Source organism: Oreochromis aureus, linkage group 7 (assembly GCF_013358895.1).
Source record: "Oreochromis aureus strain Israel breed Guangdong linkage group 7, ZZ_aureus, whole genome shotgun sequence".
Classification (NCBI taxonomy): Eukaryota; Metazoa; Chordata; class Actinopteri; order Cichliformes; family Cichlidae; genus Oreochromis; species Oreochromis aureus.
In genome coordinates this window covers 56,830,614-56,855,800 of record NC_052948.1, presented here as the reverse complement: position 1 = coordinate 56,855,800, position 25,187 = coordinate 56,830,614, and the positions used below count along the sequence as shown (strand labels likewise).

Sequence of the window (25,187 nt, the reverse complement as noted above, 5' to 3'; positions counted from 1 at the left end):
TTTAATGCTCACAGTTCCTTATTAATGTGACGTATTGTGACTTAGATGATTAAGTGACTGCTGCAACAGTCACTTAAATATCTTAGTGATTCCACCTTATCAGAATCATGTTAAGAACATATCTAAAATAATTTGACCTACACAATATTAGACAAATTAGATCATCACTGCCAAAAAATGCAGCCAAAATGTTTCTCTTTTCTATGATTTTATTCTCATATAGAATACTGTTTCAGTAATTGATCAGTGGCAAGTACACCTACTTTAAAACCAATAGAATCTTTATTTAGAAAGGCATTTAAAGTGTTAGACAGCAAACCATTTTCCTTCAATATCTAAAAAGAAAAAGTGTTAAAAACTGTAAAATATTTAAGTTAGCTTTTTCTGTTTATAAGGTGGTTGGGGGAGTTTATCATGTTTAAATGCAATATCAATGGAAGAGTATCCAGAGCCTCTACTAGAGGCTACATTTTAGACAAACAACATTCAGTAAACAGGTGTTATCAGTTAAAGGTAGTGAGATCTGGAACAATATTCGAGCTGTAATAAGAGAATGTGCTGCCTTCAACACATTTAAAACTAATGTCAAACGATGGCTAAAGAGGAATCAGATTCATGATCACTAGCTTGATATTAATATGTGTTATCTTTAATGTTGTATGTTTTTATTTATTTGTTGTTTTGTGTTTCATTGTATTTTAACATTTTTTGTTGTGATTTTATGTATTTGTTGTCTGGACTAGATTGTTGGACATTGCCTGATGGCGTGCTAAATTCCTTATTTGTTGCTTTTGTCTGACCTGCCAGGGACTGCAGATGAAAAGTAGCCTTTTAGCTCATTCAAGAATATTTACATTCATATATGTTCATTAATATCCACTGTCCCTTTTAAATAAATTATCCTACTAATGACACAGTTTTATCCAGGCTATAGCTGTCAGACAGATTTGACAGATCACATTTGACTCTAGAACACTTTTGTATACAGAGGAGTTTATGTTCCACTCAGTGACCGCAAGGTGCCCCAATCATCATCCCTTCACCAGCAGGCTGACAGTTGGTCTGAGGTGCTTGTGATATTTGGTTTTCTCCAAAGGTGTTGCTGTGCACTCTCGACAAACATCTCCACTTTGGTCTCGTTATTCCAGAGGTCTTGTGGTTTGTTCAGATGTAGCTAGGGATGGGAATCAAGAACCGGTGCTTGTCGAGAGCCAGTTCCCAGTAGTTCTATTCATTGGAAGTGTTAGCCTGCCTGCCTATCTATCCTGCTTATCGATTCCACTTGCACATGCACTACAATCAGCTGATTTAAGTTTGTGTGTTTGAGAAGTCAATTTAATTCAATTTTATTTATATAGCAACAACACAACAACAGTTGCTTTTTTACAACAACAGGTCATTTTACAGAGAAACCAGAAAGTAATATAACAAGAATTAATGAATTACTTTCTCCTGGGAGTACTTAAGTAACATAATCCATTACTTTTAAGAAAAGTATTTTGTGTAATATGTGTAATACATTTTTGAGTAATGACCCCAACACTGATTACAATAAAGAGAGGAACTACCTCCAACATGCACAAACATTTGATCAATAGCATGGAAATAGTTTGAATGATATAATGTTTTTCATATGTGAGTTGTGGCTTTCAAAGCGAAGCAGTTAAGAACCCAATGAGAATCAATAGGGAAACAAATCGATTAGAGATCTCGATAATTGAATTGGAATCACTATATTCGTATCAGTGCAAAATTTTGGATTTTGCACATGATTGACTAATCCAGTGCATTTGATTAGTAACGCCCAGCTGCTGCTTATCCTGTTAATTCCCGTGGAAGCAGTAAGGATTACATAGTTTTAACAGGAATGCACAGAGTAAACCTTATAGATCTACAATGCAGAGGCAGTCTCTAAAGCCTCTAAGGTACCACAGTCCAAAAAGACAATTTATAAAATCAGAGCTCTCAAAACACACACACACACACTTGAGAACCTTTATCACATTTTTACACACAGTCTGATTTCTTCAGAGTAGAAGAATTTCTTATTAAGCGAGACCTGCCCTCCGCTGGGAGATTGCACAATGATAAATTAACTAAAGAAAGAGCAGCTCGTGAATTAACAGGCTTATGTCTTCTTCTTTCACTCTAATTGACGGGGACTGACAGATTCCCAGGAGAGTGTTATAAGTCACTGAGGGAAGAATTGGTACCATTATTGCAAAAGATTTTTAATTATACTTCAAAACAAAGAGTCCATACCCCCGGAGTGAGGCAGTCATTTTGGTTATTCCCAAGAGTTGGTCTCAATAGAGTCTGTGTGTGAGTACCTGAGTGATGGGAGTTACTCAGACCATGGCCCAGATTTGTAGGCAGGGTGTGGGTGCGGGGTGCTTATGTTTGTTAACTGTCCAAGTGGCCCAGGAGAAGAAGCTGTTTGTGAGGCTATAGTTGCGTAGTCATTGAGGCTGTCTATTCTAGTCTTTTTGTTGTTGGGAGTGATGCTGGAGGCCTTCAGACAGGTGGGAATGGTGGCATGAGTCAGGGAGAGGTTGAACAACCTGGTGAGGATCCCTGCTAGTTGGTCTGCACAGACTTTGACCTATAGCATACCAAAGTGTTGCGCATATTGACCAGTCAGTGTAATGAGCCAGGATTTTAAAAATATACACAAATATACCATTCTAACAAAAAGACTGAAGGAAGTGATGCCCTTTTTAATTGATGAGGATCAATCCGCATTTAGAGCTCAATGTTATTACAATAAGGGAAATGGAGTATAAAATTTCTCTTCAAGCAGACAATACCGTGATCAGAATTCAGAACGAGGAGTTTCTAGATTAATTAACTTGTTGCAGATGCAGGGTATACTCTTAATATTAATGTTTAAACTTCCCCTAGTCTCTCAAGCTATGAAATACTAGGAGACCTTGGGAGCTACTTCTATATGTTATTTGGGTATAAGATTATGAATGTAGTACATTTTTATTGAAAATTATGCACATATCAATGAAAAGAGAAACGAGGCTGTTGATAGATGGGCTCTCCTGCCATTAGAACTTGAGTAGAATAATGGTGGGAAAACTAATATCTTGCCCAGACTGCTCTGTTTGTTCTAGTTTTGCTTATCCACATCCGTGATTATCAGTTTAGAGAATGAGACAAGGTGATAAATAGATTTATTTGGAAAGGTAAATTTCCTGGCGTGAATTCTAAAACTCTCCAGTATGACACAATGAAGGAGGGATGGACCAAATGCTATTATTTATCAGCACAAATAAAACTGTTATACTTTGATGTAGTCAGAAAAGAGGAAACCCATAGAGCTGTCTTTATTAGACAGGCCACTGCAGACGTTAACACAGTGCCATACATTTTATGGCAACCAAGAATTTATAGACTATCAATATTAAAACCATGTCAGACAGATGTGAAGTTGCTCATCAAGATTTCTTCTTATATCTCCAATTCAGACATTACTTTGAAAAGAATATCAAAGGACTCGTATTAAGTATATCAACTATTACATTATTACACTATTACATAGATGGCTTCTTTCACTCCTCTTCGAGTGACCCACACCTGTTTTCACACCTTATTTCATGTGATTAAGCAGATGATCAATAGCGGGTCAAAGACATTAAAGTACACTCCCAATAGGGCTTAAATCTGGGACTCTCCACCAATTGCTCATAGAACTGAAGAGGCTTCTCAAATGAACCATTTAAAGCTACAATGACTGAAAAAATTGGGGTGTTCTAAAACTTTTGACCGGTAGTGTATACAGTACATAATAGCTGAAATATCCCAAACATGAAATAAAATAAATGTGTTTATACTGATACACATGGAAGCTGTAGCCTATCCCAGGTGACTTTGGGTGAGTGGAAGGCTACAAGCTGGACAGATTCATCACAAGGCCTTTCTTGCCATGTTAAAGTCTTCTAAATGCTTGACATGAAGATTAAAGTAAGTCTGTCAATTCAAAAGCACACGAAATAAAAGTTTTACTTCTTTCATAATGGTAAGATAAAAAACAAAAAAACATCCCATTCTCCGTTTGTTTTCTCTTCCTCCTCACCTCCAAACTGGTCACTTCTGGGATCTTCTGTTCATGAAAAGGGATTTCCTTCTCACCACGGTCTCCCTCTCCCTCTCTCTTCTCACCATCCTCATAGGTGATTGTTGGGGTTTCTGTCTAATCCAGTCTTGACCTCACAGTTCAAAGTGGCCTGACATTCAATATTTTGGTGCTATATAAAACTGAGCTCAAATAGATGGGCAGAGAGCTAAAGAGAGACATCAGTTAAAATCTGGCTTCACCCAGTTTTGCCTGTTTTGGTACTTCCTCATTCAGCATGTGTCTGTATGCTTTCTAAACTAGTTTGCATGGAAGCGACATAACTATTCACATAACTTTCTTGCATATTGGTATGGTGCAGGCGTCTGTTGAAACGGCTTAAATCCACTGGTTTTTCACATTTCACACCCAGAATAATAACAAGATTTTCTTAAAAACATAAAACTGAAATATAATAATGTATTCAGAGATCACTCAGCAGGCTGCTCAGTTAAAGCAGTTACTTTAGCAGTGATTACATCTTCAAGTGTTGATGGGTTTGATGTGACAAGTTTTGCACAGCTGGAGTTTCGCTAACCTACCTTTTTCAGACAGTCTGTGGACAGCCACTTTCTGGTCTTGGAGCAGCAGCAGGTGCTTTTCAAGGCTCTGGGTGAAGCCATGCATGTCTGTGTGGTTGTTGTCCTCTTGTAAGGTGATACTACATAGTACCACAATCCTGAGATTGTAGTACTATGGAGCAGCTCTGATCTCTGAACTTCAGCTTTCTCAGAAGTGCAGTGCCACCATTTTCTCCAGACATGGCAACCAAAGTGAAGGCCAAATAATTCAATTCCTAGCCATTTTAAGTCTTTCAGCAGTTTTCAGTCATTTCAAGTCTCCTTTTCCCCCCTTTTCAAACTTTAAACACAAGGCACACAACACCTTGTGAAGGCAATCATGCTCACATCCCAAGTCTCAAATTTTGCTCTAAAATCTCATCAGACAGGCAGTGAGAACATTTGATCAGACTGACAAACTGAACTAAAAACATTTCCAGAACCTTGTTACTGAAGTATTAAGATTGTAGTGCTAACTGCTGCCATCCATTTATCAGTGAAAGTAAATTTTTAAAGTAATCTTTTAGTTGTTTTTAGTTCAGGCAGTGAGAACATTTGATCAGACTGACAAACTGAACTAAAAACATTTCCTGTATACACTGATTTTCTTTCAGGTGAAGTTGAGAGTATATAATAATGTTTCAGTTAGCTCCCACTTTCTTCTCAAAATGTAGCTTTTATTATGCTAGTGAATTTAAAATTTTAGCACATTTAGTTCAGTTTTAGTCAACTAGAAGTCAACTGATACTTCTTGTTAAATTGACTCCAACCCTTCTTCCACCATCCACCATGACTTAAGGGGTCCCCCTGCTGGTAGATAAATACAAAGCCGTTACTGGCAAAGGGAGTTCAAACTCAGAACCTTGTTACTGAAGTATTGAGATTGTAGTGCTAACTGCTGCCATCCATTTATCAGTGAAAGTAAATTTTTAAAGTAATCTTTTAGTTGGATGTTTGGGTTACAATCCTACCCCAGTGTTTCTTTGTGCTACAGTGAACTACTTAATAAAAAGAAATCACTGAATTAATTTCATAAACCAAAATTTGCAATAAAAAGTCAGAAGACTACAGCTTAAAAACCAAAATTTTACTTGCAACACAAATCTTTGAAATTGAAATCTTCTACTTTACTCTGAATTTAAGATTCACTTTTCTCATTAACACTATTTTTTTCTTGTGTTAATTTACTGAAAGTTAAAAGAACTCATTGGATTTATTTATTCTGTCAAACATTATCATCACTGACAGAGTGCAGGCAGTCACTGTTTCACAAGAAGTGAACAGGAAGGGTGTAAATCTGTCAGCTTCATGGTTTAGGCTGTTTTAATTTGACCAGAGAGAATCCAGCTCCCCCAGGCCTGTTCCCAGTAAGCCCTATTCATGAGTACCTCTATGCAGACACTACTTACCACCTTTGGAAATATAATGAATCTTTTTAAGAGATCTGCTCAAGCTCACTTTGTAAACTGCATATCAGACACAGAAAGCCATGTGGGTCTGTGTAGAAATATATTTTGCCAGAGGAATGCTACACACTTGATACAGTCTGTCCTACTTTTGGCTTCATTCCAACCACAGTAATTACTCCACAGCAGTAGATACAGATAGTGCAACAGGAAACAGAGAAAGATAATGTGCAGCGCGACAGACGTAATGTTCGGTGGTAAGAGTAAACAGTATCAGGTCAATGCAGCTTGCAGACACACTAGATAAACACATTCAGCACCTTGCATATAATTTCTGTTCAGTCATGCAAAACACATAACACCAGCAACTTACGCAGACATGCAGATCACATCCCGAAAACACGACTGATTAAAAAGAACAGATGACGAGTAAGTCGAGTAACACTAAGATGTGCTCCAAAAAGGCAAAAAACAAAAAGAAACAGAGAAAGCAAACTGGAAGAGGTGAGAAGCAGACAAAAAGAAAAAAACCCACTGAGCTGAGATGTTAGTATTCCATCTTTAGAAAGAAATGTTTCCTGAAAAAGATAATATTTCCAAATAGGAGATTTTATTTACTGTAGGTGTATAAATGCATGCAGCTCTATCCTCAACATAGCATGGGACACTGGCATCCTGTTTGAAATGGCACAAACATGTTGAGAGAAATAAAAAAGCTGGAGATGCAATGCTTACATGCAAACAGAAGCGCATCTTCATTACATGCAGACTCTGGGACACACTGTACATGTATACTCATGACAATCATTATTATTACCACTGTTACTTAGTTTGTGTGCAGTGTTCTTATGAGAAATGAGAGAGATTAAAAACATGAACAGGTTTGTCTTGTCTTTTAAAAGATTTAGAAAATCAGTGTCCTTCCTCAGTAACAAAAAGAAAACACTTAACAGTTACAACTTCTCATAATAATTAAAATTTACAAGAAATATATAAACAAGATAGTTTACATTGTTTACAGCTAGCTTAGGTTTGTCCTCCGGCGTTTGCTGGGGCTCTGCCCGGGGTCAACTTTCAGCTCGTGATACTGCATCTGTCCATCAACACAAACAGATAGTACTGTGACAACAGACAGACTCCAACTCTGGTTCATACAGTATAGAATCTACCTAGAGCAGCACCAATGACCTAATCTAACAACACAGGCCCAGCTTCACTTTCTTACAGAGAAAACACTGAGCTTTTTCTCTGGAAACAGCGTGTCAGCATGAAGGGGAAATGTGCAGTCAGAGGTTGAGGGCACCTGGGCAGGATCAGGAAATTCATTCTCTAAATGATTCCTAAGAGTTTAGATGGAGCACAAGAAAATCCAGGAAAGTCTCCCTCTGAAAAACCATTCCACCACATAAACCTGAAACCTGTATCTAACCACACCTGTACAAACGACCACAGAATATAATTTACTGATGTGTTTTTAATCAGGTTACATGCGTGTGTATGAGCAGGTCTCATGTTTTATGCTGTGTGATACCTGTAGATGTTTATTAAAGCCACACACAACACTAATGCTCAGGCAGCTGTCGACAGCAAACAAGACACCTGTGATGATTATGTGCTTCATCTATCACATGAATGTGACTTTAAAATGCTTCTCTATGAGTTAAATGAACATGCAAACACAGTAAATGACAGCTGTGTGATTCACTTAAGGAAACTTCTACATTTCCAATATTAACTGTGTCCATGCAGTACACTGACTGAGAACTCAGGGACTGAGGAGTGAATGCCTCGTAAATGACAGCCGTTGTAGCCTGAGGATTTGTTTTGTGAAAATTCCTGTTCTGAGGTTCTCCTACATACTATGTACCTCTATTTACATGCATCCTTCATGGATTACAAAATTACCCACCACTTGAACATCAGAGGGGACTCTGGAAAGGAAGTCAAGAAGCTCGTTGTTGTCGATCATGTATGGATCACGAAGTTTCTTGGTGAATTTATTCACACCTGCAGAAAAAACAAGAGAACTGTTTGAGGAATAGCAGAGACCAAGCAGTCCAAGCTGAGAACCGCAACTGAGTCTGCGTATATACAGTCTATGCTAAGATCCATCAGATAGAAACAGGTGGATGTTTATCTAATTGGATTCCCATTAGATTAGTTACAAGTTTATCCACAACCTTAAAATAAACAAAAATATGAGCACTAAGTATTTCATTAAACATCTAGAAGGGCTACAGAGACCTCATCCCCCTAAAGCCAGTGCCATATTTCATAATTTTGAGGTAAACGATCTAGAGCCTCACAAAAATGTAACTGAAACTTCCTTTCCTGTGCACCATCTCTCCACCAACATAGCGTAACATTTTTTGTCTGTCTGCGTAGTCATCTGTGTGTTGTGAAATCAGGACTCACCCCATGCAAGCACGAGGTATCGTAAAGGTATGAGGTAGAGAAGAAATGTGGCCAAACATAAGGCAGTGATTGCCAACCAGCTTAGAAAAGGCACTGTCCAGTTAAAAGTGCTGCGGGTAGAAAAGGACAAGCACAAAAGAGCTTCATTAAAAAAAAACGTTCAACTGGATGTATCTGAAAAATCACAAGTCACACCTAACAGTTTCACAACAAACAGCTGCAAAAAGAAATCAGACAGGAAACTTGTTAACCCAGAAAACGTACTTCTTCACTCTCTCTCCAAAGGACGCCACCTCATCCAGAGCATTCTGAACACTGATAAACACGTCCTGAATGGCATACAGTTTATCCATAAAGCCTTTGGGCTCTGAGTCCTGACAGGAACAGAAGAAACATCATGAATGTGGGTACATAGGCAGGACTGTCCAGATGGTGATTGTGAAGTAATCTTTCCATGTGTTTGTGTAGGGAAACACATCTTGACTTTGGAAGCCTTATCTTGGTTTTGATGAAGCTGAGACAGCTAGCTCGTTGTTCTTTCTAAAATGTCAGTCAGCAGCATCTAAACCTTCAAAATAATAGCTCTAAGGACCTTAAACTCTTTAAGGACTTGAACTCCGTAAGACTGTACACAAAAAGACTTTATCTGAAATGTGTGTAACACTTGGACTACATAACAAAGAGCTATTATTATTATTACGAGGTTAATGGTCACAAGAATGCCAGATGCTACTTTTGCATATTTGCCTTCATATTTTTTAGGAAACTAATATTATATAATGTAATATTTAGCATGCAGATAGGCAGAAACACATTTTTATCTTTGAAGGCCTAAAAGGCAATCTGGGATAAGCCAAACACCTGTGTTCCTTCATTAAGAAGTCTCTTGGTAAATATTACATATTAATGTTTATAGCTTTAAAACATTATTACCTTTTCCTCTTTATCGTCTTCATCAACTTCCCATTCAAACATGCCATCCATGGACTACAACAGAAAATGAAGCATTGATAACGTTGTCTGAAAGAGGAGCGGTTATAGAAGGCCTGGGTTTTACTTGTTTTCTCACCACATCAGCTCCATCCCTGCTAGAGCAGAAGAAGTAGTTCCACACAAGTAGAAGCAGCAAGGCTAGTGGCAGCATGTAGAGCTCAAAATTCCACACCACCACCACAAACAGCTAATAGAAAGCAAAACAACATGACACTCAGTAGATCATTCATCGGTCATGTGTACAGGGATATGTGTGTGTGTGCATTCGTGCTTTTCATACCACAAAGGAGACGATGCTTCTCTGTGCAGACTCCCATTCAAAGCAGCTGTTGATGAAGGTTCCCCAGCTAATCAGCACCATAATGCAGCGCTTGACTCGGTTGAAATTCTGCTGGAGCAACTGAAAGACACAAAGATGTTTCTAAACATTTTAGCTGTTACATGACCTAAGCTGTTCCCCGGGGATGTGTACTTGGACCACTCGTGTTTATCATTTACATACTGTCACAGATAATCCTCAAGCATGGCTTAACTTCCACTTCAGGCTATGTCTATGTTTACCAACAATGGTTCAAGTATTCTGATTCTGATATAGATACAAATATAGTATATACTTCCATCCCATCATCGGCCTTCCTTTCACATTGTCCTTTCTACTGGAAGTCCTGACAGCCCCAATGACTCTGCAGTCATGGTTCACATACACTCACATATGAAGTCCTGTCATACATCCACACTGGCTCCCACTAAAGTATCACAAAGACACTAGATCACAACAAAGTCTCTCTCCTCCTCGTTCAACATCTCTTGAACCTTGTTATGACAGATCCAGCCTTGGCACTTTGAAAAAGTTTTCCTCTTAACACCAGAAATCTTGAAATCTATGACCCACCCCCACCTTTTCAGAACTTTTACTCGTATTTGTATTGTACTGGGTGGTTGTTTTTTAGTCTGAAGTTATAGAAGAATGATAAGTTTTGTCACCAGTTTGAAAAAACATCAGCAGGAAATACTGATACATACTTGCTTGGAGACTTTTGGTTCTTCTTCAATGTATTTCTGTTCTGCAGGAACCACAGTCCTCAAAGCAGCTTTAACCTTAAACAAGAGAAACACACAACAAGGTCTGGCATAACATTTTCTGTCTGGTCCAGGAGTTTGTAAAAAGTGGTTGTACGTATTGTAGAGGTTTTACATTTTTATTGATTACATTTAGAAGCCAAAAACCTTCTTACGCATGACATAAAGAACTATGTCCTGAAGAACTATGTATAACCACAACAAAAGCCAGCCTAAAGTCTTGTTTTACTTAGTTCTAAAATGAGCATTCACAGCACAGCGTGACTCTCACAGCGTTGTAGATGACATCAATCTCTAGGTAGATGCACCCTTTGGTCGGTGCTGTCAGCTCCTTATTTTTCAGCAGGTATCCCTTCTGCTCGCCATTACGAACCTAAAACACAAAAACATAATTGGGTTTGGCTTTAGTTAGTTTAACTGGTTATCGATTGTGGGGGTTTGTGGGCGCTTTACCTTACAATACAATGCGCCTTGTAGCGACTGTTGTTGTGATTTGGTGCTATATAAATAAAAGTGAATTGAAACTGAATCGATTCTCTGTGATTCAAAAAGACTTTTACATGCTCAGTGGATGCATGTAAGACCAATCTAATGGGCATTCTGTGTTTTTTTAAGCACCTTGTAAACTTTCAGTTTTCATGCTGCCATTCAAGGTACTACAAGCAATAATAACAGTCCAGCTACACACATGACATTTTGATCATTTGAGTTTCTGAATAAGTTTAGTATACTAAACATCCACAAAACAGCTTCTACAAGAAGGAACTCTTTTTTTTTTCAAAGCCTGTCTGGGTTTGTTTTATTTCTTAAAGATAGGAGCATCGTAACGTTGGTACTTGTGCTAACTCAGGCAGCTGTAGAATTTCTGTGTTGATGGCTTCTTAACCCCTTTAATGAAATGATCAAACAAATAATATGGCTTGCCATGTGGTACTGCCACTCTAAGAACTGTGTGCTATAGATTTGGAGAAATTCCAATATTTTCTTTGTCTGATAGTTTGCACATTTTGCCTAGTGTCTGTTCATTACACCCATACAGCTGGATGCAACTCAACAACCAAACATGTTAGCACTTCACTCACACACATCGTGTGTCTTTCATATACTTTTATTACACTCACATTCAATAATGGAATTGCCACTTTTCCCAGGAAGTCTGCACTCCTGTCTCTGTCTTCATCAAACACTGTCACCTCCAACACGGAGTGAATGTCTTTGACATTACTGAGGAAAAAGGGGAAAAGTATGGTAAATGGTAAATGGACTGGTTCTTATATAGTGCTTTTCTACTCTAACTGAGCACTCAAAGCACTTTATGCAACTTGGCTCATGCACCCATTCATACAAGCACTTTTTTCTATGCTCTTACTATGTGACTGCTTTCTATCTAACATTCACACACATTCATATTTCGATGGATGCATCAGAGTGCATCTTGGGGTTAGTATCTTGCCCAAGGATATTTGGCATGTAGATGGGAAAGAGAAAGAGAGAACGGTTCATATGTGGAAATTTATTCAATATTTGGGAAGTGGCATCCCCTGCAGCTTAAGAAAAACTGTCCATGAACACTATAACTTTTCTTGAAATTAATAAACCCACCCTTCACACTTAATATAATGCTGTGTACCACAGCTTTGACCCTGATGTCAACTGTGAGTATGCTAAAACAAAAAGTTATCTAACTAGAGTTCTGTGAGAACGAAAAACAACAAGGCCAGAGGAAATGGCCGACATCCTGTTGTTTGATTTGTCTGACTGAAAATCAAATTTTGTTTTGTTTCTCATTGGCTACAGGAGGCTTTCAAAAGCAGCACTAGTTCCAGCCTCTATTGGCACCCACCTCAGGAATCACCAGTCGGTTTGGCTCTACTTCATATATTGCTCATGGAGAAGCTCATTCAGAGATACTCGTTCTCAGGGCTTCGTATCAGCTCTGATTTCTATAACTGATTGGTGATGCGATTCAATTCAGTTAGATTCAGTTTTGACTCAGACAGTCCAAAATATTATAATTTGATTATTTATCAGCACATATCCATATTTTACATCTATGTATAAAAACAAAGCTGCACTTATGAGACTTCATCAGAGGTGTAAGCATCACAGCAGATGCCTTTGTGTCAAAGTAACTGAGGATAAAACACAAAAACATAAAGGAGATTTTCCTGGCCTGGCTTTTTATAGCAGATAACCACCTTATAAATATTCTGTAGTAGATCAAAAACAGAGGAAAACCATGAATCAACATATGAACATCACCTGATGCTGCTGGAGTGAAATGGAGCAAAGTTACAGAGGTTTTATTAGAAACACAGCTAAGCATTTTGTAGTTTGGCATGATTTGTAAAAGTTTACATTTCTTTGGTATTAAACTGCAGAAATTAGGCTTTCTTATTGGAGGTCATTTTTTTAAAAAAGGGAAAAAAACAAAGCAGCGGCTGACAAATAATGCAGAAAATAGAGATTTTTTATGGTAAACTGGTAAATTCATGACAATGTTTTTCAAACATGACATGTAGTTTTGATCTTCTTTTGCTGCTGGTTCAATTAATTTTGATGGAAGTGACGAAACCTGAAGCATCAGAATCTGTGAGATGTCTCTTTTAGCAGGCTACGGCGTGTCTGTGTACGTGCCATCGTGCTGAATCTGCTTACCGGCTCTTTAATCATTTGCTGTTTTAGCTGTTTGGTGGTTGTTGAAATGCTTTCATGAGCTTTAACCTGAGATTCTGGCTTTACTGGCAAAATTACATTTATATTTAAAAATCGATTTGGATTTAATGAATCGATATCGCATTATTCAAATTAAAATCGATTTGAATTGGGAAATCGATTTTTTAAACCCACCCCTACCCATTCTACTCATCCAGAAACTTTTTCCTCTGACAGCCAAGAAGGCTCTATGTGTATCACAAAAAGCATCCTACTCAATAATCATCAACTGTGTCAACTGCTTTTTAATGAACTTGATTTGTTAACAGCTTATCTGCATTGAGCAAAGATTCGTGAAGTCACAAAATTGCCGTGAAGTCACTAGGGCTTCAGTAACAGCTAAAGGTCCAGGTTAGCAGCAACACACAACCCCAGAACAGTTACTAGAAAACCATAACCAATAAAATACGGCAAAGTGGCAATTTTCATGCATATATTTTTTTAATACAAGCAGTTGAGACAAAGGAAATAGTTTGCCTTTTTTTTTGCTGGTTTTCACTGATAAGTATCAACTCACAAGGTGAAGACTTTGTTCCACTCTGGATTGAGGTTCTTGTAAACGGTGTGTGTCTGCAGCCTGTCATTGTTCAGCTCCAGCACACAGAAAGGGTCACTTTTACCTGAGCGACCAATCAAGATAATGATAATGGATGAATCACAGTAAGAATGAAGAATAATGCAAAGTATTATGAGCAAGCAAAGGCAAGAAATCAGAGTCATTTTCTCATTTACCGGTTACATCTGCAGCCATGAGACCTTCTGCTCTCATCACCTTCACCTGTACTATGCCCACATCTTTTAAGTTAAAGAATGACTTCATCACACCCTGCACAAGAAAATTGAGCACAACAGTGTGTTAAGATGCTGTAGTTATTTCATCTGAGTTGCCCTCAGGGTGCTGCTTACATATCGTTGGAGTATCTCTCTACGCTCCTGTGGGTCATCCAGCGGGGTCACAGACAGGTCGGCGATAGAGACAGCAGCCGAAGCGGTTAATGTGACCAGCAGCACAACAAAGCCTCGAGACTCCTCTAGTGGCAGCTCCAGGTGATGCGTCTGCTCCTTAGCAAGAGTGGAGAGGTCCAACTGGCAGCTGAACCACATTCAAAACAAAACACACCGAGCTCATGAGCTGAAAATTTAAGTAAAAATGCAGTTTGAACCAAAAACTGTTGCTGTCTATATCTATCTATCTATCCACATACAGACAGACAAACAGACAGACAGATTGGGGGTCATTGCCCCCGAGTGCTCCGATCAGCACAGGTACCACTGTCACTGACCACTTCCTTCACCCCTTGGTATTTCTCAACTCTTTCTCTTTTCCTGTTCTTTCTCAAGTTTCTCATACCTGAGGTATTCACTAAGCACATAATCAGTTGTGGCCACTTCCTGATGTATTCATGGATTTTTGCTGTTTTATCTGCTGGACTTGGGGTGAAACCCTTCATGCATGGTAAGGAGCTTCCTTGTCTTGATGTCAGTGGCTTCTATCTCCTCCTTTGGCGGCCTTATTATCCTAGCAGGGTATCTGATGACTGACAGGGCGTAAGTGTTGATTGTCTGGATCTTGTCCTGACCAGCTGACTCCTCAGGACTTGCCTTACTCTCTGAAGGTGTTTGGTGGTTGAGTTTTTCCTAGCAGTCTCTTCGTGGTTCCCATTTGCTTTTGAGCTTCCAGTATCAGTATCTCGTTCGCTTCTGTGATACAGCTTGATGTCATCCATGTAGAGGAGGTGGCTAATGATTCCTCTTTTGTGTAGCAGTATCCATAGTTATGCTTGCTGATGTTCTGGCTGAGAGGGTTTAGGCCTATGCAGAACAGCAGTGTGGAGAGAGCATCTCCTTGGTAAATCCCTCACTTGATGGCGACTTGTGCAATTGGTTTGACATTGAACTCTAGTATTGTTCACCACATCCCCGTTGAATTCCTGATGAATGCTCTTAGGGTCCTGTTGATCTTGAATAGTTCTAGGCATTCCAGGATCCATGTGTTAGACAGTGACACATGGATAACGTAAAATCCACTTTCAAACTGAGAGAAATGACATTACATTTATACATTACCGTTTGTGAAATGTCAAATGTTCAACATGAATTAGAAATCAAAATCCTTTCTCCCAACAAAATAATGGCGCACATTTCTGAAGTATTGTGTCCAAGAATGAGAACACAGACAGAACATTAAACACCACCTAACTAATGCCACCTCACTAACACCTATTAGAAGGCAGTTTTTTCTCCGTCATGTTTGCCATCTGCTTCCTCCTAGGGGCCTGTTGGCTTGTTAGGTTTCTGTCTGCAATAATATAGGGTGTTTACTTTGATAAAGCAACATAATAATGACTACTGTTGTATTTGGTGGTATATAAATAAAGTTGAATTCACACAGAAATCATCCAAACATAAGTAGAGAGACTGACCGCCCAATGAAATCGTCCCTTCTTCCAGTGTCTTTGTCCCACACCGTAATATCTAGCACACCTCCTGTCTCTTCATACAGATGCAGGTCAAACTGCTCCCTCCACTGTGGGCTCAGGGTCTTTGGCACTGTCTACACACACACAAACACACACTTAGACACATCTACTCATTTGAAGGAGCTAGGCTTCAAACATGAAAGTATGACCTTAGTTGCACATGCTGTACCTTGCTCTTGTATTTCTGGGGTCCAAGTCTGAACTTGACGTACGGATCACTCAGACCATTGGGATCCATGGGCATGAGGTTTCGACCCTCAATTAGTGCGATGCTGACTATCCCTCGCCAGAGCTGGGCTTTTCGATGCAGCTCTGACAGACGTATAGACTGCTGCTGCTGGGCCACACACACACACAACTTTATTTGCCACATAGTAGCAACAAAGACATAATGCAGGGCTCTGTTCTTCCTGCTTTGAAAGATGATGATCAATCAAACCTCGAATCATGTTGCTCTGAGGTAAATACAAAAATAAAAAAAAACTGCCAGAATAGAGATAAAGTAGATAAATTGATAAAGTCCTACAGACTTGGGATTGGAGAAAAATAGATATTTAATTTAAGATTTTTGTGTGTTATCAGGATCCATAAAGTGAATTTCCTGAAAACTGGCTCTGTTTTTTAATGCACTTTATGAACATTTTATTGCACAATTAGAATATTTTAGTGCTGCAGTAGCAAAATAAAATTTTGTGTTCAGCTTATTAGACGGGTTCAGCACATGTGCTTTTTATGTCTTTACATACTACAGATGCGCACAAGTTTACTCAGCTGAGTTAAAACTCAATAGATAAATGCAGAAATGTTTTCTCTGAGCAGGTCCTTTTGTTTATGTCAGGAGGACAAACTGCTGGACATGCTCATATCAGGTAAAACAAACTTGTACTTGGTAAATGGACTGGTACTTCTAGTAACACCTTTCTACTGAATTTGAGCAGTTAAAGCACTTTCTATTACAAATCCCATTCAACCAGTCAAGAACACACATTCATACAGGCCTTTTATCTACCTAAGCTTTGTATTGCTTTCACACAAAATCCACCAACCTTTTAAATGGTAGACAACAAACTCTACCAGCTGAGCCACAGGTGCCCTAGTAATGGGATTGTTCCCAGTAAAACTGCCAAAGTGAGAGTAGGAGAAAAGTTGAGACTATACTAAACTGCTCTGATGGTCAGGTTTAGCCACAAGGCTAAGAGGACTGTTGTGGAGTGTTGGGTGCCAAAGGGGTCTGCATGTCTTTGTTCTTGGGAAAATAATATTGTCCTGCTCATTTCTATATATAATATAGATATATGGCTAAATAATGTAAAATAATACGATCATTTGAACTGAAAGTTATTCAACTCCTCTCTTGTTTTTTTGTTAAACTAAGATTAGGAAATCATCCAACTTTTATTTGAAGAAGTAAGGAGAATCAGCTTGGCCTGATAACACCATGTTAGCATGGATGAAGAACAGAGCCCTGGTGGCAGATAGTGGGTGGAAATGACAGCAGCAAGAGCAAAATATCTCAATACATAGCATGATAAAAATATGAACTCAGTAGGGAAAAAAAATCTTTGACACAAGATGGTAACAAGGCTGTCAAGGTAAAGACACAATACAGTGAAGAGCAGGGTGATAAGCATAAAGCTGTAAGGACAGTTAAAGGAAAGCTGTTACTTCATGCACAGGTGATGATGATGATGATGGGCATGGTGATTACTTACTTTAGTAGATCGTTTCCAGGACCTCCTGAGCAGCATAGTCTGAATATACATTAAAATAGATTATTTCTACTGACTTATGCATGGTGGAAAAGTTGAATGGATAGCTGTAACTAAAGGGCTGCAAAATGTGTCTGCATTTTAATAAAATAATAAGAAATGAAAACAGCCTAAACCTCTTTCATTTAAATAGGGTACCATTGTGTTTAAGCCACTAGGGGAAGCTGTAGGATGGGGTTTTGTTAACTAAACGGGAAATAAAACTAAGGGGAAATGTCCTGCTTCAATTAAGCTTTATAAATAAGGCACCAAAAATAGAGTCTACCAAAGAAAAATGATCTTCACCAGAACTGAGCATTCACTATATCTCAGCCTCAGCAGTGTGCCAATTAGAGCCAATGAGACTTTGATCTGTCCAAGCTTTGATTTGAGTGTGATGGTTTTCTGTCTGTTGTTGTTTGTTGCCTCCCTTTCCCTCCGTCTCCTTCCAACTCTCTTTTCATTGCCGTTTCTCTGCATCTGTATCTCTGGCTGCAGCTGGAGAAGAAATTCAGTCTTGGCCTATTATGAATTTATGTGTTGAATTAAACATGAATAAGATATGCTGTTTTTAATATCTCAGAGCTGAGGATGCAGTTGGAAAGCATCTCTTCATGCAGCTCCATTTAACTGAGCAGAAACTATAATCACAGCTAAGCAGACCAAAATAAATAGAATTACTGGGTTTATTTCAATACAGTGCAGTCTATGTCTGCTGTATGCAGCTGTTTAAAGAGTTCTCTCCAAAGCCATACTGCTACACTTCTTTGTACTGGATTATGTTAAAGGTTAGCCCTGTCAAGTTGAGCAACTTGATTCATTTCATATCAAGTATTATAGGGTAAGCTTTTGTTTTATCCAGAGTTGGACAGTATAGCAATGTTAGGAAGTCAGTACAGAAAGAGAAAATAATATGTTATTATCGTGTTATAATCATATTATACACTGCTTTTCTGAAACACAAGTAATATATAAAGATGAATGTCAAGACAGCTCCACCTAATGTAATACAGAAATGGGCACTCCCATCTCACACGGCTGACCCAATTGCAGCAAGAGCCAACTAGTGCTGTGGACAAGTTTCACAAGGTTGAACTTTTGCTTTTTACATGCTACGGAATCCATTCATAGTGAAACATTGTGGGGCAATGTCACCACATTTGTGAAACATTTAAGTGAATTTTCATTAATAAAAACTGAAGGCTCTAACTCTGTTCATTACTAAGATACCAACATGGCTGCTGAGCGGAAAGACAGGCCTAGATGGAGATGTTGATATGTAACTCTAGCAACCGAACTGTGCAAAAATACCTCCCCTTAATTTATTACATTTTGTTTGCAAGGATCTCTGTTCTCCAGATTTCTGAAGGTCTTTCAAAGTTTTTCACTGATTTTGGCTACGTTTTCACACACTTTCGTCTTTGTTCTTTAATTGAATCTATGGAAATGCCAGATGTTGGGGTTTGGGGTTGAATTTCACCCAGATTTTGGGGATTTTTTTTTTTCAGCACAGTAATTAACCCAAACACACTGCCAACACAGTGAGAGTTTACCTAGATGGGAAAAACACACAGTGGTACACTATTACTCATGCACTGGCCTTCCCAGAGTCTGAACCTAAGCAGTATTGAAGTAGTATGGAATGATCCTGACAAAAAAGAGAAGAAAAGGCAGAAACATGCAAAGAAAAGCTTTAAATGTCCTTCAAGAAGCCTGGAAAACTAAGGCTTTCTGAAGGCTCCTTAGAGAAATTAAAGAAAGCTGCCTCAGAGTTTACACTGTGCTTTTATTTTATTTTATTTTATTAATTTTATTAATAAAATACATTTTATTAATAATTATTAGTATTAATCTAAATATCTAATATGTTTGCCCACTAACAATTAAAAGATCAGTCTATAATTTCAGTGGTAGGTTTATTTGAACAGTGAGAGACAGAACAATAACAAAAAAATCCAGAAAAATGCATTTCAAAAAAGTTCTAAATTAAAGTTCTAAATTAATTTGCATTTTCATGAAGGAAATAAGTATTTAAGGCCTCCCTATCGATCAGCAAGATTTCTGGCTCCCAGGTGTATATTCTAGAGGTAATGATCAGATATTGGGAGCCTTCTCAACTTGTTACCTGTATAAAAGACAGCTGTCCATAGAAGCAATCAATCTATCCAGATTCCAAACTCTGCACCATGGCCAAGACCAAAGAGCTTTCCAAGGATGTCAGGGACAAACAAGACTGTGGACCTACACAAGGCTGGAATGAGCTACAAGACCACTGCCAAGCAGCTGGGTGAGAAGGTGACAACACTTGGTGCGATTATTCACAAATGGAAGAACCATAAAATAACTGCCAATCTGGTGTGGAGCTCCACGCAAGATCTAACCTTGTGGAGTTTCAATGATAACGAGAACGGTGTGGAACCAGTCCAGAACTACTTAGGAGGAACTTGTCAATGATCTCAAGGCAGCTGGGATCCTGTGGGCTGTGCAGGACTGAAATCCTGCACAGCCCGCAAGGGCACCAATTGAAGTTGCTACTGAACATCTCAATGATTCAGAGGAGTACTAGGTGAAAGTGTTGTGGCCGGATGAGACCAAAATTGAGCTATTTAGCATCAGCTCAACTCAACATGTTTGAAGGAGGATGAATTGCTGCTCATGACTCCAAGAACACCATCCCCACGGTCAAACATGGAGTTGAAAACATCATGCTTCAGGAGTGTTTTTCTGCCAAGGGGACAGAACAAGTGCACTGCATCAAAGGGAGTATGGATGGGCCCATGTACCGTCACATGTTGGGTGACAACCTTCTTCCCTCAGCCAGGGCATTGAAAATGTGTCATGGGTGGGTATTCCAGCATGACAGTGATCCAAAACACATGGGCAAGCCAACATGAATTGGCTCAAGAAGAAGCATATTAAGGTCTTGGAGTGGCCTAGTCAGTCTCCAGACCTTAATCCCATAGAAAATCTGTGGAGGGAGCTGAAGGTTTGAGTTGCCAAACATCAGCCATGAAACATTAATGACTTGGAGAGGATCTGCAAAGAGGAGTGGAACAAAATGTGTGCAAAACCTAACCAACAAGATATGTCTGACATCTGTGATTGCCATCAAAGGTTTTGCCACTAAGTACTAAAGCACTAAAGCAGAATTTTGCAAAGGGATCAAATACTTATTTCCTTCGTGAAAATGCTAATTAATTTATAACTTTTTTGAAATGCATTTTTCTGGATTTTTTTATATATATTGATCTGTCTCTCACTGTTCAAATAAACCTACCATTCAAAGGTAGGGTTATTTGAGGTTCTAATCATTTTTTCATGACTGTATGTAGAAAGTGTCTGCAGTCCAAAAAAAGTAGTGGAGCAGCATGTAGCTAAGGAGATCAGTATCGCCCTCAGGGATTGGTAGGCTCTAAAATCAGAGCACTGTAAATATTGGGTGATTATGTGAAAATAAATAACAGAACTCCATATGACTAGAAAAACACAAAAAATTGTGTTTCGGTGGTGTTTCATTCATTCATTTCATTTCATTTGGAGAGTTTTTGTCTTTCATGGAGTTTTTGGTGATTAATATCTCACCCTTTGTTTGCTTTTTTTAATCAACAGGCTGGCAGTGGCTGTAAAGGCAGTATAGTGTGAAAAGATGTTTTAAAGTCCTGCTCTGCTAACAACAGCTGATAACAAAAAGTATCACTAATCAAAACAACAACTGTGACAGTATTTATATGTCAGAAAATCAAGCCTACTTTGAGGAGGCTCCACATATTTGCCTTACTATAATCAGTTTTCTGATTATTGCGAGAGCCAATCAGCCCACAAAGACTCATGCATAAAGTTGGATTAGGAACTAAGATATTTGTTCTCTATAATCCCAAGTGAAACAACCATATGTTTGTGGTGTTAAAAATATTGAAATTTAACAGCCAGCAGATATATCAGAAAAGATGCTACCCGTTTGCACTTTGAGATTAAAACATTTGCTTCAAAATAACGTTTATGTAAAGAACCAGGAAGAATTTCATCTTAGCCTTTTGATCAGTGGTGCAGGAAAATATAGTAACAGTGTCTATAATTCATGCTGATTTTTATTTTATTCACAAGGGGTGCTGAGAAAACATGAAGTTAAAAGATGAAGATAAAAAAAATTGAGGAAACGCTTCCGGAAACCTGAAAGTAAACAGCGAAGGCTACAAAGACAAACTGACTGCGCAGAAGTCATTACTAGCCTATACAAGTCTGACAGATGACTCTACTGCATTGTGCTCTCTATCGTGACTCAAAGCAGCTACTCAACTAGAGGTGGCCTAGGAAAGGGTCAATCAAGGTGAAACTATGGAAAAGCACTAAGAGCCTGATCACCACTACACTTACTTTATGCACATAATGTTTCAGTCCATACTTCTTAACCTCCATCTGCAGCAGGAAACATAGAGACCCATCTTTACTGATGGACGACAAAACTAAAATCTGCTTCAAAGTTGATGTTTTTCTTATACGTGTGCAAACCTGGAAAGTAACTAAATGTTTTGGGTTTATTAATAATAACATAATTATTAGTAAGCTACTGTATTCCAATTTTTCAATTCAATTTTATTTATACAATGCAAAATCACAATAACAGTCGCCTAAAGGTGCCTATATTGTAAGGTAGACCCTACAATAACATACAGAGAAAAACCCAACAATCATATGACCTCCTATGAGCAAGCACTTTGGCGACAGTGGGAAGGAAGAACTCCCTTTTAACAGGAAGAAACGTCCAGCAGAACCAGGCTCAGTGAGGGGCGACCATCTGCCGCAAACAGTTGGGGTGAGAGAAGGAAGACAGGACAAAAGACATGCTGTGGAAGAAAGCGTTACTCTGAGACAGGATATTTCTAATTTTAGAGATTGTGCAAATGGAAGAAAGCAGTTCTACATATTTGTTTAATATGTGCATTGAAGGACATATTCTGGTCAATAATAACTTCAAGGTTCCTCACAGTTTTACTGGAGGCCAAGGTAATGCAAACCAGAGTAAGAATCTGGTTAGATACCATATTTCTAAGATTTTCAGGGCCGAGCACAATAACCTCAGTTTTATCTGAATTTAGAAGCAGGAAATTAGACCTCTAATTTTCTGCTTCAATTCTGCTTCCAGGTCTTTATGTCTTTAAGACATTCCTGCAGTTTCAAATCGGTGTTCGTTATCTGGCTTCATAGATAGATAAAGTTGGGTGTCATCTGCATAGCAATGAAAATGTATGCTATGCCTTCTGATTATACCGCCTAAGGGAAGCATGTAAAATGTAAACAGACCTGGTCCTAGCACTGAACCCTGTGGAACTCCATAATTAACCTTACTGTGTGAAGTGGACTCACCAAGGAGATGAACAAATTGGAGTTTGTTAGACAGATTTGATACAAACCATTTGCAGGGCACCTGTAATACCTACAGCATGCTCCATTCGCTAATAGAATACTATGGCCAACTGTATCAAACACTGAGGTCAAGCAGTACATGCACAGAGATGAGTCCACTGTCAGAGGCCATAAGAAGATCATTTATAACCTTCATTAAAGCTGTTTCTGTACTGTGGTGAGCTCTGAAAACTGACTGATACTCTTCAAATAAGCCATTCCTCTGCAGATGATCTGATAACTGTTTTACAACTACTCTTTCAAGAATTTTTGAGATGAAAGGAAGGATGGAGATGAAGCCTGGCCTATAATTAGCTAAGACCGCTGGGTCCAGAGATGGCTTTTAAAGTAAAGGTTTACCAACTGCCAGCTTGAAGGCTTGTGGTACATAGCTAATTAGTAGAGATGGGTTGATCATACTTAAGATTGAAACATTAATTAATGGTGGGACTACTTTGAAAAGTCTTGTAGGAATGGGGTCTAAAAGACACTTAGATGGTTTGGAGGAAGTAATTACTGAAATTAAATGAGAAAGACCAATTGGAGAAAAAGACTAAATAAATATCAGTGGTACTTAAAGTAGCTCTAGATAATGTTACTTCTGTGAGGTGATTATGAGTGATTTTTTCTCAAATGGTTAAAAATGTATTTGTGTTGTGAACTTCATGAACTTTGTGAAGAAGTTCATGAAGTCACTACTAGTTAACATTAAAGGAATGGTTGGCTCAACAGAGCTCTGACTTTTTGCCAGCCTGAAGAGAAACCTGGGGTTGTTCTTATTTTCTTCAATCAGTGATGAGTAGTAAGATGTTCTAGCTTTAGGAGGTGATTTTTTAGAAAGCAGCAAACTATTTATCCAGGCTAAATGAAGATCTTCTAAATTTGTGATATGCCATTTCCTCTCCAGCTTACGAGTTATCTGCTTTGAGGTGTGCGTTTGAGAGTTATGCCAGGGAGTCAAGTACTTCTGATTTGAGGCTCTCTTTTTCACAGGAGCTACAGTATCCAATTGCTTATTTCTATTATGCTTTCATGTCAGAATGCAATGAGACACTAAAATGCATAATTTTCAATAAAAAACTGGAAAAATTGGGGTGTTCCAAAACTGCTGGCTGGTAGTGTAAGTGTTATTAGGAAATGATCAGACAAGAGAGGGTTTTCAGGAAACACTGTTAAATGGTCAGCTTCTATGCCACATGTCAAAACAAGATCTAGAATGTGATTAAAGTGGTGGGTGGGTTCTTTTACATTTTGAGAAAAGCCAATTGAGTCTAATAACAGATTAAATGCTGTGTTGAGGCTGTCATTTTTAGCATCTACAATCATGTTAAAATCACACACAATAATGACTTTATCTGACCTAAACACTAAATCAGATAAAAAGCCTGAGAAATCAGACAGAAACTCTGTTTAAGTGTGTGCTGGAACAGGAAGTGATACTATACCGCAGAGAAAGCAAACACCAATGATGTTTAGAGAAGACATTGTACATCTATTGGACAGTTATAATATTTATGTTACAAATGAATACAATGGATTGAGAGTCCAAAATCACAAAATATATATCCAAGCTTCAAAAAGTCATCTCCATCATGTTTTTTACAGTGGGAGGAAGTAATGACTTAAAAGAGACAATAGATGTTTAGGTGCAACCCACATTTCAGCCTCCCTTGAAATTGTACTGGATGCAGGTGCCTTCAAGTAAAATCTGGTGTCTATCAAAAATGGTATATGGACTGGTTCGTATATAGCGGTTTTCTACTCTTCTGAGCACTCAAAGCACTTTACACAACTTGTGCATTTACCCATTTACACAAGCACATTTTTGTATGCTTTCTAACTAACATTCAGACTCCGATGGATGCATCGGAGAGCAATTTGGGGTTAGTATCTTGCCCAAGGATATTTGGCATGCAGACTAGGGGAAACCAGGAATCGAACCACCAACCTTCCGATCAGGCGATGACCTGCTCTACTGCCTGAGCTACAGCCACCTCAAAAACATGACAGACAGTTACTGTTGGTAGGATAAGTAGTTGGATGCATAGATGGAAATTCCATGCATAGGAACCAGCATATGCTGCGCTCTGAAAGTTGGTCTTTTCTTTGACTTATGCTGTGCAATGAAGTTTTCCTCTGCGCGAAACACAGCAACAGCCAAAGAGCAACTGCACATGCCACAAAATGGTATGACATACATTCACATGACCTATAGAAATGTACAGTGGCACATATAGTACATGTGAAGACCATTAGTGGTCAGTGCA

The 25,187-nt window shown here is 38.6% G+C and overlaps 1 protein-coding gene across 5 annotated transcripts in view; it reads right to left on the bottom strand.

Moving 5' to 3' along the window:
• Window positions 1-6,172: 6,172 nt before the first annotated feature.
• The window catches only part of mctp1b (multiple C2 domains, transmembrane 1b), a 37,972-nt gene continuing 18,957 nt past the window's right edge, over window positions 6,173-25,187 (bottom strand). For 4 of the 5 annotated variants that reach the window (XM_031751318.2, XM_039614870.1, XM_039614873.1 and 1 more), the window contains exons 6-21: window positions 17,482-17,520; window positions 15,939-16,106; window positions 15,713-15,843; window positions 14,196-14,382; window positions 14,022-14,115; window positions 13,807-13,909; window positions 11,696-11,798; window positions 10,846-10,947; window positions 10,518-10,592; window positions 9,775-9,894; window positions 9,571-9,681; window positions 9,435-9,488; window positions 8,766-8,875; window positions 8,502-8,611; window positions 7,996-8,093; window positions 6,173-7,179 (exon numbers count right to left, since the gene is read on the bottom strand). In XM_031751318.2, coding sequence (XP_031607178.1) covers window positions 7,108-7,179; window positions 7,996-8,093; window positions 8,502-8,611; window positions 8,766-8,875; window positions 9,435-9,488; window positions 9,571-9,681; window positions 9,775-9,894; window positions 10,518-10,592; window positions 10,846-10,947; window positions 11,696-11,798; window positions 13,807-13,909; window positions 14,022-14,115; window positions 14,196-14,382; window positions 15,713-15,843; window positions 15,939-16,106; window positions 17,482-17,520 — 1,677 coding nt within the window. In that variant the 3' untranslated portion in view covers window positions 6,173-7,107. The remainder of the gene's footprint in view (window positions 7,180-7,995; window positions 8,094-8,501; window positions 8,612-8,765; window positions 8,876-9,434; window positions 9,489-9,570; window positions 9,682-9,774; window positions 9,895-10,517; window positions 10,593-10,845; window positions 10,948-11,695; window positions 11,799-13,806; window positions 13,910-14,021; window positions 14,116-14,195; window positions 14,383-15,712; window positions 15,844-15,938; window positions 16,107-17,481; window positions 17,521-25,187) is intronic. The other variant, XM_039614871.1, reaches the window with a different exon arrangement.